Raw genomic sequence first — 16,694 nt, forward strand, 5'->3', positions numbered from 1 at the left:
CATCCTGACAAACATCAGAGGTAGAGGTGCAGCATTAGGAATGACAGAGACATAATCATTAGTCATGATATAGTATTTAATTGATCATTTCTGCTTAGTGATGCTTAAGTGCATCCTGCTGACAGGTGTAAAAAAGCTATCTCAAAGAATCTCAAAATATAGCACACAGTTAATGACGGAGTTAGTGGTTTCCAAGTTCTTTGGATTTATTGGATGCTGAAACCATAGTTGAATCTATCTGTAGGCCCACATCTGGCAGCTACAACATAATGCTGCCACATCATGATGTTTCAGTATGATTCCTTCATTAAATATTGTTTTATATAACAATATATGAGCCAGATGGAGCAAATCAGCACTGCACTCACCATTTAGCTAAACTACATTGTCTAAAGTGTGAGAGGAGACGGTGTATTTTTGATTGAATTATACAATGTTCGCCGTCAAAGTCATTCATATAAACTGCCAGTAATGTGCAGCAAATACTAGTTAACTGGCGCCAGCTCTTCAGTGACCTTAACGGGTCCGTACCTCTAGTACAGATGCTACGGGTACGGGTCCGTACCTCTAGCATCAACCTTTACGATCGGCCACCTGATCTCTCATTTTGACCATGAAAACTAACGGGAAAAAAATCCTGAGCTTTAGAAAATCAGTCTATCAAATTTTATTTTTTCCAAAAATGAAATAGGGTCTATGGAGAAAAAGCTTTATGGAGCCAACCCTAGTGGACGGCGAGATATTGCAAGTTTTTGACACTTCCGGGTTGGCTTCAATTCTGGAGCCAGATGCTACGTCCACTATATATACAGTCTATGGTGGAACTACTTGCAGCTGAGATTAAAGTTGCCGCTTATTCAAGCCACACTTACCGGCGTAAGCCCAGCCTGTTTTAGCCAGCTTCGTGGAATACCCCCCTGGACTTCAAACAATTTAGACATGGCGTCTAAAAGCGTAAAAACTACAATGTCTAAAGTGTGAGAGGAGACGGTGTATTTTTGGTTAAATTATACAATGTTCGCCGTCAAAGTCATTCATATAAACTGCCTGTAATGTGCAGCAAATAGTAGTTAACCGGCGCCAGCTCTTCAGTGACGGGTCCGTACCTCTAGTACAGATGCTACGGGTACGGGTCCGTACCTCAAGCATCAACCGTTGGAGAACGTCACCATCTGTCTGCGCAATCAGCGCGCAGTATTGTTCCTCTTTAGAATGCGAGCAGTAGCGCGTGCGCAGTTCGCACCGAGTAACTCGGCGCTGAAAAGGAAGAACCCCAGTTCAGCAGTGACACACGCCCGGGTAACGGTACTATTAACTGAAACAGCGTCCACGTAGTTGGTTTGCTACATGGCTGACAAAGAGGGTAGGTTAAATAACACTGCCTAGCGTGTAAAGTGGTCGCCTGTTTTCCTTGTGTGCCCAGTACGGCCGTTTAATTCTGTCATAGTTTAATGCTAGCAATACATGCTAAGTGAGTAAAGTCTGTCAGGATACTTGCTGGTTTTAGTCAGCAAGTGTACTGTTCTTTGTTGTACGTTTTCAAGAGAACGTCACGTTACGCATCAGCTATTTATGTTCAGTATACACTCAATGCACCAAACAGCATTTTTCAATCTAATAAACTGTTGATACGCTGCTACAACTACCTCCATCAATACAAGACGTAGTTGGTGCTCGCATGCAATAAAACCCGTCAGTACCAGTGGAGGTTCCTTTAAAATACATCCCACTTACTCTTAAACTTCTTTGTCACCGTTTTATCACCGATTGTCGATGATATTACGTTAATACAAACGAGTTTGTGTATGCCTAAGTAACTTTTATTGTATGAAAATGTAGACGGCGGAAAACATAAAGGTGCTACTATTATTTGCAGTGATACCTGTAACTTATTCCATGTTATCCTGCCTAAGTGTATGATGATGCAGTGGAAGAAAGGGTCATCAATGAAGAGTACAAGATTTGGAAGAAAAACACACCTTTTCTATATGACTTGGTGATGACTCATGCCCTGGAGTGGCCCAGCCTTACTGTCCAGTGGCTTCCAGATGTCAGCAGGTATATGTCTCAGTATTACTATTCATAAAGTCCGATCGCTGTCCACTGCATGTGGCTGTATGGTACTCTGTAACAACTAGCCTTCTGTCTTATTTGTTGTTTTTCTGAAGTCTTTCCTCACTTCTCTCGGTCCTCTCTTGACTCAGCCCATTATTTTGCCAGTCTGTTAAGTGTTTGTTTAATCCCTCTTGTTCTCTGTGACAACCAATACCATATTTTAATACAGCAGATTTCATGGTGATGTTATCAGTTCCTTATTACTGTTACTGAGAAATATCCATTTTCATAACAACCCCTTAAACTTATTCCGCAGTGTGACTAATTGCATTAAAGCTACAAAATGTAGAAGTCTGACAAATATCTGCAGTAAGGATGTCCTGATTAGTTATATGCCATGAGTAAAAGTCTACAAACACTAAAGGACAGATGCTGAAAAATGCCACTTTTCATAAACATATGTATAACCTAAATAGACACCAAGACTTTCATTTTTAAGATAAGATAGACTATTCATCTCACAAAGGAGAAATTTAGTGTTACAGGGCTCTTAGAAACAAAAAACAAAGGAGTGTAAAAGTCACGAAAGTACAAGAATGAGATAATAAATATTGCACATAATAACAACTACGCAGTAGTGTTATACAGTCTGATGGCAGTGGGGATGAAGGACCTGCGGTAGCGCTCCTTCTTGCACTGAGGGTGTCTGAGTCTCGTGCTAAAGGAGCTGCTCAGCTCCACTACAGTCCGGTGCAGTGGGTGGGAGCTGTTGTCCATGATGGATGAGAGCTTGGTCAACATCCTCCTCTCACCCACATCCATCACAGAGTCCAGTGGGCAGCCCAGGACAGAGCTGGCCCTCTTGGTCAGCTTGTTTTAGTGCAAATGTATATACTTCTGAGTGGCAGTCCTGTTTTTAATCAATTAGGCCAGCACATCCTGTTCTCTCTGTGTTTTTGTTGGTTATCTAATTGGTAGAAACACCAGTGATTGGTTGAAATTTCCTGTCACAGGTCAGATTTTATAAAATCTGACAATGGAGCCAGAAGGAGATGCAGAAGTCTGTTTTCCTTTAAGGCCACTTGAATACAATACACTGAAAGTGTAGTATGGAATTTTATGGATGCCAAAAAAAGACTTACCTTTACTTTTAACAGTCAAAATAAGAGATTAGACTGGGAATCCACAGTCTCTTACCCTCTAGGTCTTCGTTTTGTTTTGCAAAAAGCTTTATTTTTGCTGTGAAAAAAACAAGCAAAGTTAGGCAGAAAAACAGCGAGAGTGAGAAAGCAACTGAACCTAAGAAAATGTTACTTCCTAAATTAACTTATTTCCTAACTTTACTGGTTTATACATATTGGGCTGTCACCTGACAGTCTGGGACGGCATAACTAAATCAGTTCTCTTGGAAAATTAAAATCAAGCATTACAGTCAATTTGGATGATTTTTAGGTCAAGACCAACACAAATGTAGGACTACAGTGATTGATTATTTTAGTAATCGATTATTGTAGTGATTATTATGGCGATTAATCGAAAATTGCATTCCGTGCTGGGCATACACGTCACAACATCAAAAGCGGAAGTGAGTGCGCTGTGCATCAGAACTAAGTATCCTGGAGGAACATGGGTGGACATCTGCGGTGTCTTGTACATATATAGTATTGTACAGGTTTCTTTAACTAAAACTTTTTGCCGCGGACCAGTGAGGCGGCAATGTCGGCAGAATTTTAATGAGGCGGTGGCCTGTACTGGCGAGGCAGGCCGCCTCGCTGGTTATATGGGAGGGGAAATACTGTAGATAATATTCAATCAGTAACATTAGTTTCACTTTGATTTGGCCACAATTTAAAGTGATTTCCTTCGTTATGAGTCAGTGTCAGACCTACATGCACTTCAGTGCAATATCATGTTTGAATATATGAAGTTTGATAGTGTTATTCTGCAGCTGTCTGTTATAATCAGCTGCATTGATTGGTAAAATAAATACATTAACACACGTTTACAAAAAACATTAACAATTTTCTACCAGCATTCCTGTCGTACATAATTTCCAGTTGTAGTGCTTTTTGCTGACATGAATTTTTCTATTCATTGTTGTCCATTGAAACAACCCGTTGACTGAAGTAGCTGCACACACTCGGTTCATTTACTGCAGAAAATGAGTCAAATGACGCGTTAAATGCTCCTGTTTGTGTGGACAAATTTGAAGCAGAAAGTCTGAGTAACCAAAGAAAGTTGATAACCACCTTCATACGGAGTCATTTCATGTGAAAACACACAACTTCCAGAAAAGTGGTTGCTGCACCATTGACAATTTTCTCAGGGTTTTATGTGCTGAAAGATAGTTACAATAGAACTTTCCATGCAAAATGATAAGTCTCTATCTCTACTAGTTCCAAAGTTATGACCTTCAAATTTCTGGAATTGGAACCTAAACCCACCTAAATCCTCGCCTAGGATTTGCACTATTTAACTGCTTATTTCTCAGCCTCTAGACATTATTGATGGCTGAAATTTGGCAGACAAGCTCACAGTAACCATCTGACATCACAAGTGTAATTGTATAACTTAGGTACAGGTTCTTTTGCTTGTAACATGACATTGTACAATTAAATTTAACATGTTTAATCCCACTGCACTGACACTGTAAAATTCAACATTATTGTTGTATTTTTAAATTAATCAACCATAAACTACTACAGAGCTCCATGAATTCAAGTTAGTACATGTAATTTGTATGTGTATGTTATAATTACACGTATGCATTGCAAATGGGTGTCAACAGGTCATTACACTTTTTGAAGGTAGTCACCTTTAACAACTAACATTTCAAAAAGAACAAAACATACATAATACTACCATTGGAATGAATACTAATACTTGTATCCCAATTTAAAGTACTGAAAAGCAAAAAAGAGTAATGCCCTTTTTGTGTCACAAGGTCTAGTTTAGAGCCATACCTGTAGATATCATGACATGTTGACACCCATTTGCAATATGGAATATCTGGTCATTTCACCTGGAATGACCCAGTACGATAACTTGTGGCATTCATCTTGCTGTCCAAGTTTCACACCAATAGAACAGGGATCAAGTTCTGCCATGCTTTTTGGCAAGTGAGATAGTTAAAGTTAGTAGGTCTACTAATCTATGTTACACTACAGTTATACGACAACATGTCAGGCACCAACACCATCATATGGACAGGACTTTTACTCTATCTTCAGCTCAGTTTTCCGCAAAAGAAAAAAGATATATTAACAAAATTCAATTCATATAATGCAAAACATAGATTCGCAAGCTGTTTATATGGGTCCACTTAATTGTATGGTTAACCATAAAGCTTCTAGCAGCATGATAGAAGATAATTTATTCAGGGTTACAGATCTCTACCACCTGTGCCACACCATTCCACCATCATTCAGTTCATATAAGGAACTGAATGAAAATATAGGTTCGCAAGCAGGTTATAGGGGTTCACTTCCAGTGTATGGTTGACCATGAAGGAGGAAATGAGCCAAACCGGGATTTTGTAGGCTTGTAGTAGCATGATGGAAGATATTTTATACAAATTTATAGATCTCTACCACCTGTGCCACATTGCCTTTTGGCCTCACCAAAATTGGTCACTTTTTGTGGGGTCCATACTTTAGCTGCTCATATCTTTCTATATGATACCCCCAGAAGTCTCCAACTTTGCATGTTATCATGCAATTTTGTTTAGAATAGGACAGAGTGGTCCTTGGGTCAACATTTATAACATTTCTAGTAATTTTGGACCCCTAAAACCTACTCGTTAGTGTGTTTTCTTAATTTTTAGCATTTTTAGAAGGCTTCTGTAGTCTGTAGAGAGTAGCGAGGAGGCTGTGAGGCTACCTGTGATGTCAGATGGTTGCTGTGAGCTTGTCTGCCAAATTCCAGCCATCAATTATGTCTAGAAGCTGAGAAATAAGCAGTTAAATAGTGCAAAATCCTAGGCGAGGATTTAGGTGGTGGGTTTAAGCCCAAATTCTCAAAAATTCAAGATCCCATAAGTTTGGAACTAATAGAGCTAGAGCTCTATTTTTTTGCATGGAAAGTTGTTTTGTGTCTATCTTCCATCACAAGAAAATGTAGCCAATTTCTAGATGGTGCAACAACGCCCATTATTGAAACCACATGAAATGACCCTACCAGTTAACTCTGAGGTTTTAGTTTTTGTCGAGCCAGCTCACACAAAGAAAGTCTGACTATGTCAAACTGCCTTTGTAGTTCTGTAGTATGTAACTTCTGATCTGCTAAACTGACGTCATAAACACTAGAAAAGCTGCGCAGGTTAAATTAGAAGTGTCAAATTTGAAATCCACTTATAATTTATTGATTATAGGTCTGTATCAAATGAAGTCTGGGTTCGAACTCAGACCGCGGTCCCCCAGTTAGTGACCTGGGGTCAAGTATGTAGTGGACAGAGAATTTTGCCTCAAGGAATTGTAGTAAACGAGTTACTCGAATAACTCGTGGAATCGTTTCAGCCCTACTCAAATGTTAACCTGAAATTATTAAATTGTCTTTGCTATTGACTATGGATTAAACTCTTGTCCATGTTGTTTTTAGACCAGAGGGGAAGGACTATACTGTCCACAGGCTGGTTTTGGGTACTCATACATCAGATGAGCAGAACCATCTTGTGATTGCAAGTGTCCAGGTACCAAATGATGATGCCCAGTTTGATGCCTCCCACTACGACAGCGAGAAAGGAGGTAAGTACATCTTGTGGGTGTTGTGTAGTGGAATACATTTCTTAAAATATACTGAAACCTTGAAAGTGAAGGGAAGTTACTTGTCACTTATTTTTGCAGTCTGTGTTCGTCTCACAAACAAGTGTAGATATCTTATATGGCCAGGACTCTATTAATAGGGCTGGACATGAACACTGATCCGCCAGACTCCTAGTTTGATTTCAACACTTCAGTCACAATTGTCTTGGATGGCAATAAGCCCAAGATGCATTAACAGTTCCCCTACATACAGTGGGTGCGGAAAGTATTCAGACCCCTTGAAATTTTTCACTCTCTGTGTCATTGCAGCCATTTGCCAAAATCAAAAAAGTTCATTTTATTTCTCATTAATGTACACTCAGCACCCCATCTTGACAGAAAAAAACAGAAATGTAGAAATTTTTGCAAATTTATTAAAAAAGAAAAACCTGAAATATCGCATGGTCATAAGTATTCAGACCCTTTGCAGCGACATTCTTATTCAACTCACATGCTGTCCATTTCTTCTGATCCTCCTCGAGATGGTTCTGCTTCTTTATTGGAGTCCATCTGTGTTTAATTAAACTGATTGGACTTGATTAGGAAAGGCACACACCTGTCTGTATAAGACCTTACAGCTCACAGTGCATGTCAGAGCAAATGAGAATCATGAAGTGGAAGGAACTGCCCAAGGAGCTCAGAGACAGAATTGTGGCAAGGCACAGATCTGGCCAAGGTTACAAAAGAATTTCTGCAGCACTCAAGGTTCCTCAGAGCACAGTGGCCTCCATAATCCTCAAATGGAAGAAGTTTGGGATGACCACAACTCTTCCTAGACCTGGCCGTCCAGCCAAACTGAGCAATGGTGGGAGAAGAGCCTTGGTGAGAGAGGTAAAGAAGAACCCAAAGATCACTGTGGCTGAGCTCCAGAGATGCAGTCGGGAGATAGGAGAAAGTTCCACAAAGTCAACTATCACTGCAGCCCTCCACCAGTCGGGGCTTTATGGCAGAGTGGCCCGACGGAAGCCTCTCCTCAGTGCAAGACACATGAAAGCCCGCATAGAGTTTGCCAAAAAACACATGGATGGACTCCCAGACTATGAGAAATAAGATTCTCTGGTCTGATGAGACCAAGATTGAACTTTTTAGTGTTAATTCTAAGCGGTATGTGTGGAGAAAACTAGGCACTGCTCATCACCTGCCAGATACAATCCCTACAGTGAAACATGGTGGGAGCATCGTGTTGTGGGGGTGTTTTTCAGCTGCAGGGACAGGATGATTGGTTGCAATTGAAGGAAGGATGAATGCGGCCAAGTACAGAGATATCCTGGAGGAAAATCTCTTCCAGAGTGCTCAGAACCTCGGACTGGGCCCAAGGTTCACCTTTCAACAGGACAATGACCCTAAGCACACAGCTAAAATAACAAAGGAGTGGCGTCAGAACAACTCTGTGACCGTTCTTGACTGGCCCAGCCTGAGCCCTGACCTAAACCCAATTGAGCATCTCTGGAGAGACCTCAAAATGACTGTCCACCAATGTTCACCATCCAACCTGACAGAACTGGATAGGATCTGCAAGGAAGAATGGCAGAGGATCCCCAATCGAGGTGTGAAAAACTTGTTGCGTCATTCCCAAGAAGACTCATGGCTGTACTAGCTGAAAAGGGTGCTTCTACTCAATACTGAGCACAGGGTCTGAATACTTATGACCATGTGATATTTCAGTTTTTCTTTTTTAATAAATTTGCAAACATTTCTACCTTCCTGTTTTTTTCTGTCAAGATGGGGTGCTGAGTGTACATTAATGAGAAATAAAATGAACTTTTTTAATTTTGGCAAATGGCTGCAATGACACAGAGAGTGAAAAATTTCAAGGGGTCTGAATACTTTCCGTACCCGCTGTAACTGTGATTGGGTTAACTTGCATGGAAATGGTGGACAAGCATGCGAGAACATTTCTTTTTAGCAATGGTTATACCCTCTAACAGACAGCTGCGTACACCACAGATGTGTTGTTAATTTTATAATGCTACTTTGTGGTCCGCTTGGTGTCCAGATACCATGTTCAATAGATTTGCTTCTACATCCCAATAGACTTTTGAGAGTGATTGTGCAGGACGATAGGCATGATTGGTCCACATACAATAATGTCCATGACTCTGTGTGACCCCATTTGACAACAATCTATGCATTTTTATGGTATTTCTGAAATTTTAAAAAACAAAAATATCTTTTCTCGTGTCATGATCGATTCCTGGTTGTATTGGAAATATTCTGAATAATTCAACTAATATCCTCTTTGGAGGAAAATAACCAAAAATAACCATGGCCAAACCTTGATCTATGTCCTCCTTGCATGTATAATACGGATCACGTCAAAGTGGCCCATTTTGTTTTTCTGGCACATGCGCAGTTGATACCATTATAGCATAGTGGCAAAACAAAAAATGTAATTTATGTGAACATGAATGTAGAGCATAATGGCTCTCGTATACCCCAGCATGATGACGTTTCCATCATGCAGACCTTCATAAATATGAACAGCAGTAGTAAAGACTAGCTTTGAACAGATGGTTTACATCTATTCACTGTAATAACCAAGCAGCCTCCCTAACTGCATGAACCAAATCTTCGTTAAATCTTGCCATTGTCAGTAAGTTGCAGATGGTGTTACTTGCCGAAGCAAAGGTGATTGTCAAAATGGGAACACACAGATAGCTGAAGAGGATGCAGCCAATAGCAGGCTTGTGTCCACGGTCTACGTCCAGTGAGCCTCTTCTCTCCTCTGCTAGTGAACAAGTCCTGCTCTTAAATTGTCTTTAAACACAACTGCCATCACACCTTCACTCCAAGATCACACATTGGTTACTAGTTTTAGGATATACAGCTCCCTCCATAATTATTGGCACTCCTGGTTAAGATGTGTTCTGTAGCTTATCATAAATTAGTTTTTTTTTTCTAAAAAATATAGGACCACAATGAAAAAAAGAAGAAAGTCCAACCTTTAATTCAAGTGCATTTATTCAGTGGGGAAAAAATCACACATTAAGAAATAATTCTTTTACATCATATCAAGTCTGCCACAATTATTAGCACCCCTGATGTTAATACTTTGTACAACCCCCTTTTGCCAACAAAACAGCACTTAATCTTCCCCTATAATACATTTTTCTACAATTTTCAGTGTGAGAGTATGCTTCTGCAATAAAAATTGAATTTAAGGCTTTAACACATCTTAACCAGGGGTGCCAATAATTATGGAGGGCGCTCTATCTTATAATGGTTTTGACAATGGTTTACTGAGAAAAGGCCAAATGCAAAGATTAAGCTCGGGATTTTAAGAGTCAGTGACATTTTCAATCTTTTTGTTTGTTGCTTTTAATCCAGCCCTTTTAACGAGTCAATCGTCTGAGTCATGTTCGGAGTGTCTGTATGCTTAAACATTTTTCTGCTCTCTTCCAGCAGGTATGTTGTTAAGTGTCTGGCTGCATGCAGGTGTGCTGAAGGCTCACAGCTCCCTTGATGTGTTACCAGAGGTAGTATTACTATGTTAACATGGCCCCAGAACAGTTTTAAGGTACAGTGCAAATCTAAAAATCAATAGTGTAATACACATATCAGAGTAAAGTGGTAATGTCATGGTTTGCCACATACTGCTTTGTCTTTCTCACCTCTCCTCCTGTCCTGCTCTTACATTGTGTTTGAGCAACATTGCCTTCACACCTCACTCAGAGATCATCTGCCAAATTGGTTATTAGTTTTAGTATACAAACATAATGTTGTTGTTTTTAATCAGAAAATATAGAATTTAGCACCATGCAGCAGCATCTTCAGCAGTTTAATAGCAGTGATAGAAAAAGAATGCCTGAATAGTAACTTTGCCAGAGATATAAAATATACAGATGTACTGTCTGTCCCTCAGAGTCTACAAGAATTCAACAGATTTTCAGATACATGCTAATTAGACTTAACTATTATATACAATACCTGTGTAGCTTTTTCATAACATTTCATCTTTAGCATGTTGAGCTCTATTCAAGGTCCCAATGAGACTGCCCTCCATCTTGTGTCCACACATATAGATTGTTAGGGATACAAGTATTCTGCACTGACTGGAGGGATTGTTTGTCATGTCAAAGAAATGTGTCAGGGACAAACATATTTAATAAATGTTTGATAAATTGTTCACAAGATCTCCCTTAGCACTGTGTTTTGTTGCATTTGTGGATAACAACCATTTCTGTTGAGTAAACTAGAGCTCTGTTTTATTCTCCTAACTGTGGCCTCTGTTCCGAACTGCTGTGTTTGGGCAGCTTAGCATAGCCATTGTGCAAACAGGCTCTATCACAGATAGCAGAGATGCAAAAATCCATATTCATAACTGAGGTGGAGTTTCGATTCTGCAATAATAACAATTTTTATTTATCACCCTAGATTATTCTGCAGCCTTTATTGATCAGTCACTCGCAAAGTTTAAACTGTACTGAAGTGTGATTGTACTGTCTTGTCAGAGTTTGGTGGATTTGGTTCTGTTAGTGGGAAAATAGAGATTGAGATCAAGATCAACCACGAGGGAGAAGTGAACCGAGCACGCTACATGCCCCAGAACCCCTGCATCATTGCCACCAAGACTCCCACCTCTGATGTGCTGGTCTTCGACTATACTAAACACCCATCAAAGCCTGGTTAGATCACTGCTGTTTCTGATTCACTTATAGCTACAATTTTCCAGATATGCACATTCCATTCCAACACACATCATAAAATGAATGCAGCTTGTGTTTTTGTGTATTTCAGATCCAAGTGGGGAGTGCAGTCCTGACTTGAGACTGAAAGGCCACCAGAAAGAAGGATATGGCCTTTCCTGGAATCCAAACCTCAGCGGCAACCTACTTAGTGCCTCTGATGACCATGTAAGTGACTAGAACTAAAACCCAGCTGAACCATCATTTACTGGTTACCCAGCATGCATAGGAGAAGATGCCAGAAAGAAATCCTTAGAGGTGTTTTCAGACTGCAGGCAGAGCAAATTTCAAAGCTAATGTGATTACACACACAGTCAGTGACATTAGTGGATGATAGACATGTTTTTGCATATTTTCATGCACTTCCTGAAAGTCCAAATAAATTTGTGTGCATTGCTTTTCCTTATTTTTTCTTGCTCCTGTGATGGTGAATTAAGTTTTGAAATCCTTTAGCAAGTTTTTAATACTAGTGTGTACAAGTCCTGCAGATATGTAGTAAAATAGAATTGTAAAGATTTTTTACAGCTAAATACCGGGCTTTGCAAAAGTTCTGTTACACTCTGTTTCATGATCTTTGGAGACGTTTACATGTCGGAGTGAAAAATTCCATCGAATAAACTGAAAGTTCTACCTTATAGGCAAGTGTCCTTAATACAATTTTTTTTCTCCGGTGAAGTTGTATCAAGATTGTAGTCAAAAGAGTTGAGATATCTTTCAGGTCTTCGCCATTCTTGAAAGATCACTGAAAGATCTTCACCATTCTTCAGGCTCTCCGTGACTCTCTGGACGGTCATCCGGCTGATGTTCAGCTGCTTGGCTATGTCAGACTTGTTGTGGCCAGCATGAAGGAGAGCAGATATCTCAACTCTTTTGACTTTCATCTTGATACAACTTCACCGGAGAAAAAAATTGTATTAAGGACACCTGCCTATAAGGTAGAACTTTCAGTTTATTTAATGGAATTTTTCACTCTGACATGTAAACGTCTTTAAAGATCATGAAACCGTGTAACAGAACTTTTGCAAAGCCCGGTATAAATGCTTGTTTTGGTATCACAGGAGTATTCATTGAGCTGAATAGCCTCTACATTTTTAGTTTATCTGTATAAGTAGCATTAGAATGTTTTACCAGGTTTCAATGTTAGTTTATTTTAATTTCACTATAGGTAGTGCAATATGTCATAATGTTTTATTGGCTGTTGATGTTCTATGTTTAGGAGCATGAGCTTAAATGTGACAAAAAGTTAATTTCTCCTTCTCAAATGTACTCAGTTATAGAATAGTATAAATTGAAAGTATTCAAGTAAATTAAGTGTGACTTTAAGTGTAGTACTTGAATAAATTTACTGTGATGTTTTCCCCCATTGTGAATTAGTATAATAGTCTTTTCTACTTTTCATTTAGCTGCCAATTCCATTACTTTCACTACATTTTTTTTTTCAGTAACTTGAAAAGTTTGCAGAGGCTGATCTGAAGCTTAAATCACATGTCAAACTCAAGGCCCGCGAGAGATGTGTATTTCTTAATCTGATAAATGAATGGGACTTATGTTGTTCTAGCAGGGCTCCAAACTGCGACCAATAAGAGGTCAGAGGTCAAAGGTTCTTTATTGTCATATCATTCCACATTTGCACATGAAACAATACGAAATTGGACCCTGGTCCCGGTTTCAGCCATAAAACAATATAAAAACACTTTCATAAAAGACAATATAAGTATAAAGAGAGACACTAATATATACAAACCTACAACATAAATATATGTGCAGTGAACCATCAGTTAGTGCAATATTTAGTAGATAAATAAATAAAGAGCCTAGTGCAGTGTGTGTATGAATGTGTGTGCCTGTTTGCGTGTGTGTTTGCATGTGTGTGTGCGTGTGTATGCATGTGTGTATTCTTGTGTGTGTCTGTGGGGATGTGTGCATGCATGTGTATTTGCAGGGAGAGTTGGTGATGATACGAAAACAGAGTCTACAGACACCTGTTCAACAGCCTGACAGCTTCGGGGAAGAAGCTGTTCCTTAGTCTTGCAGTTCTAGTCCGGATGCTGTGCAACCTTCTCCCTGAAGGGAGAAGGTTGAAGTGTTTGTGTGCAGGGTGGGTGAAGTCCTTCAGGATGGAGGTGGCCTTCCTCCTGCATCTGTTGTTGTAAATGTCAGTGGTGGTGGGTAGACTGCCTCCTACAGTCCTCTGAGCTGCTTTCACCACCCTCTGCAGAGCCTTCCTTTCTGCAGCCGTGCAGCTGCCATGCCACACAGTGATGCCAGTGCTGAGGATGCTCTCCACCGCCAATCGGTACAAGCTCTTCAGGACTGGGCCTCCCAGACCGGCACGCCGCAGCTTCCTGAGGAAGTAGAGGCGCTGGTGGGCCTTCTTAATCAGCTGGGAGGTGTTGTGGCTCCAGGTGAGGTCCTCAGACAGATGTACTCCCAGGTATCTGTAGGTGGAGACCACCTCTACGTCAGCGCCGTCGATGTGCAGGGAACGGAGGGGACGTCTGGCTCTGCGGAAATGCACCACCATCTTCTTGGTCTTCTTAACGTTGATGCAGAGGTTGTTGTCTCTGCACCAGCCAACCAGCAATTCTACCTCCTCTCTGTAGTGGGACTCATCGTTGTTAGTGGTGCATCCCACCACTGCTGTGTTGTCCGCGAACTTCACTATATGGCAGCTTGGATGTTTTGCAGAGCAGTCATACGTGAGCAGGGTGAACAGGAGGAGGCTCAACACACAGCCCTGGGGTGAGCCAGTGTTGATGTTGATTGGGGAGGAGGTGGTGTTGTGAATCCGGACAGTTTGGCACCTGCCTGTCAGGAAGTCCAGGAACCAGTTCCCCAGTAAAAGACTGAGCCCCAGGGTGGATAGTTTTCCCACCAGCGTCTGTAGAATGATGGTGTTGAAGGCGGAGGAGAAGTCTAGGAAGAGCACACGGACGCATGCGTTCCTGCTCTCCAGATGGGTGAGGGCTGTGTGCACCACTGAATATGGTTGTACATGCCATTTTTTTAAGAATATGTGAGTTAAAATTTAACGTGGTTGGATTGCACGAGTGTATAATGATCGTTGTCTGATTTGTGTGACCATCTGTCACCACAGGTAGCTACTGCGCAAGTTATTGGTGCTGGAAATAGTACTATTTCTGCCACATTGACGCAATCTCTCCTGCCTGACGTGTGAAACGGTCAGTTTCACTGAAACTGTTTTCTAATGACGAAACGGTCTAAATCTGATTATGTTAAATTACCTGGTGAGGAGGAGGCTGGAGGAGAGGGAGAGGTACAACACACCTGCTGATAAAAGTGTTCACTTACAGACAGAGAAATCTCAACTGAGACGGTTAAGAAGAAAACGCAGTCCCCACATTCAGTGTTGGAAGCTCAAATGTTTACAGTGGTCACAGTTTTGACTATATAAATATGATTCTGGTATTGACATTTAAATGTAATCTGTTTGTAGAAAACTCTGCTAATTGAAAACAGTGCATGTTGATAAAAATCACTCACATTCAACTTGGGTAAATTTGTGTAGCACTGCAGTCGCCTGCCAATGTCTACCGTACCCAGCATGTCAGGTGTTTAGGGACTGTCTGTACATTGTAGTATTGACTGATAAGCAGATGTTCATCAAGTGTTTAGCCTGTGCTATGTTTATGACTGATACAGGAAGAGGACTGGTGACAGAAATGTATTTTCAGATTAAAACATTTTACAGATATCAAGTCTTGTCACTGAGAGTCAATGCAATATACCTAGGTCATGCAAAAACAGCTATTCATCAGCATGCATGGTGTATGAATAGCTGTGGAAATTCTGAACCCAGATAAGGGGGTGGGGCATCCAAGTCATTGGCTGGTGTGACCAACAAAGAAAGTTGGTAGAACCAGTGCTATCAGTGGAGAAGTTAGCCTGGAGCCCTGTTATAATGTAATATATATTATGTTATAATAACACATCATGTATTATACAAATTATTTATGTAATTTGTTATATATACAAAATGGTTTGAAATTATTGTCACTTGAGATTTCCTACTTTTGGGAAACTTTTTGCTGTTGGGAGTTTAAGGACAGTAACAGACAATGTATTTAATAATTTATATGACTGAAACGCTGATCTCAGCATACTGGCTGCTATTTTGTCTGTTTAACAGTGAGTTTGATCTTGAATAATTAATCTTTTTATTCTACGCTAAGTCAACAGGACATGTCGCCAAGTAGAATGAGCTGCAACATCTTAATATTTTGTTAGTCAAAATTGTTTACTCAATTTGAAGTGGGAAATAGTTGAAATGTGCAATTTTTGCCAGTTCTTGTAATGCAACTTGAGTCAGCATTGAAATTATTAGACCACCTGAAAACATTTTTAAGCCACTAATATTTAATATATAAACTGTACATGAAATGTGAACAGATATCCAAACTAATTTATCAGTTTCTAAAAGAAGAGAATTGCAAGATGACGGTAGACAGCAATTTTGGCACTAAATAAAGAGGTATATAGAGAGAGTCATCACAAACCAGCTTAGAATAAGAAAAACATCTGTCCATTACAACTTTAAAAATACAATACGCTGTGGCTTCACCATAGACTGTATATATAGATGGACATAGCACCCGTGACATCACCCGTTGGTTTCTGCACTGAGAAAATGAAGCCCAGATTTTGCTACTTCCTGGTTGGCATCTTGGATTTTTAGAGCCAGAGACGAAGAAAAGATTCTCGGAGGGCAGAACCGGAGAGCCGAGGAGACTCTGTCCCACCCACATTTACGGGCTTCTGCTGTTGACACGTGTCCTGCTAACAACGGTAGCGTCCAAAAGTCGAGCTAAACCTACGACTGAGCAGCAAGCTCGGTTAGATCGCTAACATTAAAGCTAGTATTTACTGGATGCTAACTTTCTTCTCTGGTCAGTACACACAGGAATAAACTCCACCAACATCTGGAGTGCATGGAACATATTATATCTGACACTAAAGTTGCATATAAAGTGCAGTAAAACCAACACCTTTAAGAAAATAAACACTTACCAAACTATCAGAGTCCTTTCAGTGTCTGCTGGTAGAATCAGCCAAAGGTAGAAAACTGGTTAAAACAAGCCAACAGGCGGAAAAACTGTCTGTGGAAAATGTTCTGCTGCTTCACCGATATATAAAC

General features: G+C 40.2%; 1 protein-coding gene across 3 annotated transcripts in view; it reads left to right on the top strand.

Annotated features, from left to right (window-relative positions):
• Window positions 1-1,220: 1,220 nt before the first annotated feature.
• The window catches only part of LOC110968098 (histone-binding protein RBBP7), a 51,267-nt gene continuing 35,793 nt past the window's right edge, over window positions 1,221-16,694 (top strand). For 2 of the 3 annotated variants that reach the window (XM_051942478.1, XM_051942498.1), the window contains exons 1-5: window positions 1,221-1,363; window positions 1,914-2,058; window positions 6,652-6,797; window positions 11,303-11,479; window positions 11,592-11,707. In XM_051942478.1, coding sequence (XP_051798438.1) covers window positions 1,348-1,363; window positions 1,914-2,058; window positions 6,652-6,797; window positions 11,303-11,479; window positions 11,592-11,707 — 600 coding nt within the window. In that variant the 5' untranslated portion in view covers window positions 1,221-1,347. The remainder of the gene's footprint in view (window positions 1,364-1,913; window positions 2,059-6,651; window positions 6,798-11,302; window positions 11,480-11,591; window positions 11,708-16,694) is intronic. The other variant, XM_051942487.1, reaches the window with a different exon arrangement.

Source organism: Acanthochromis polyacanthus, chromosome 2, assembly GCF_021347895.1.
Source record: "Acanthochromis polyacanthus isolate Apoly-LR-REF ecotype Palm Island chromosome 2, KAUST_Apoly_ChrSc, whole genome shotgun sequence".
NCBI lineage: Eukaryota > Metazoa > Chordata > Actinopteri > Pomacentridae > Acanthochromis > Acanthochromis polyacanthus.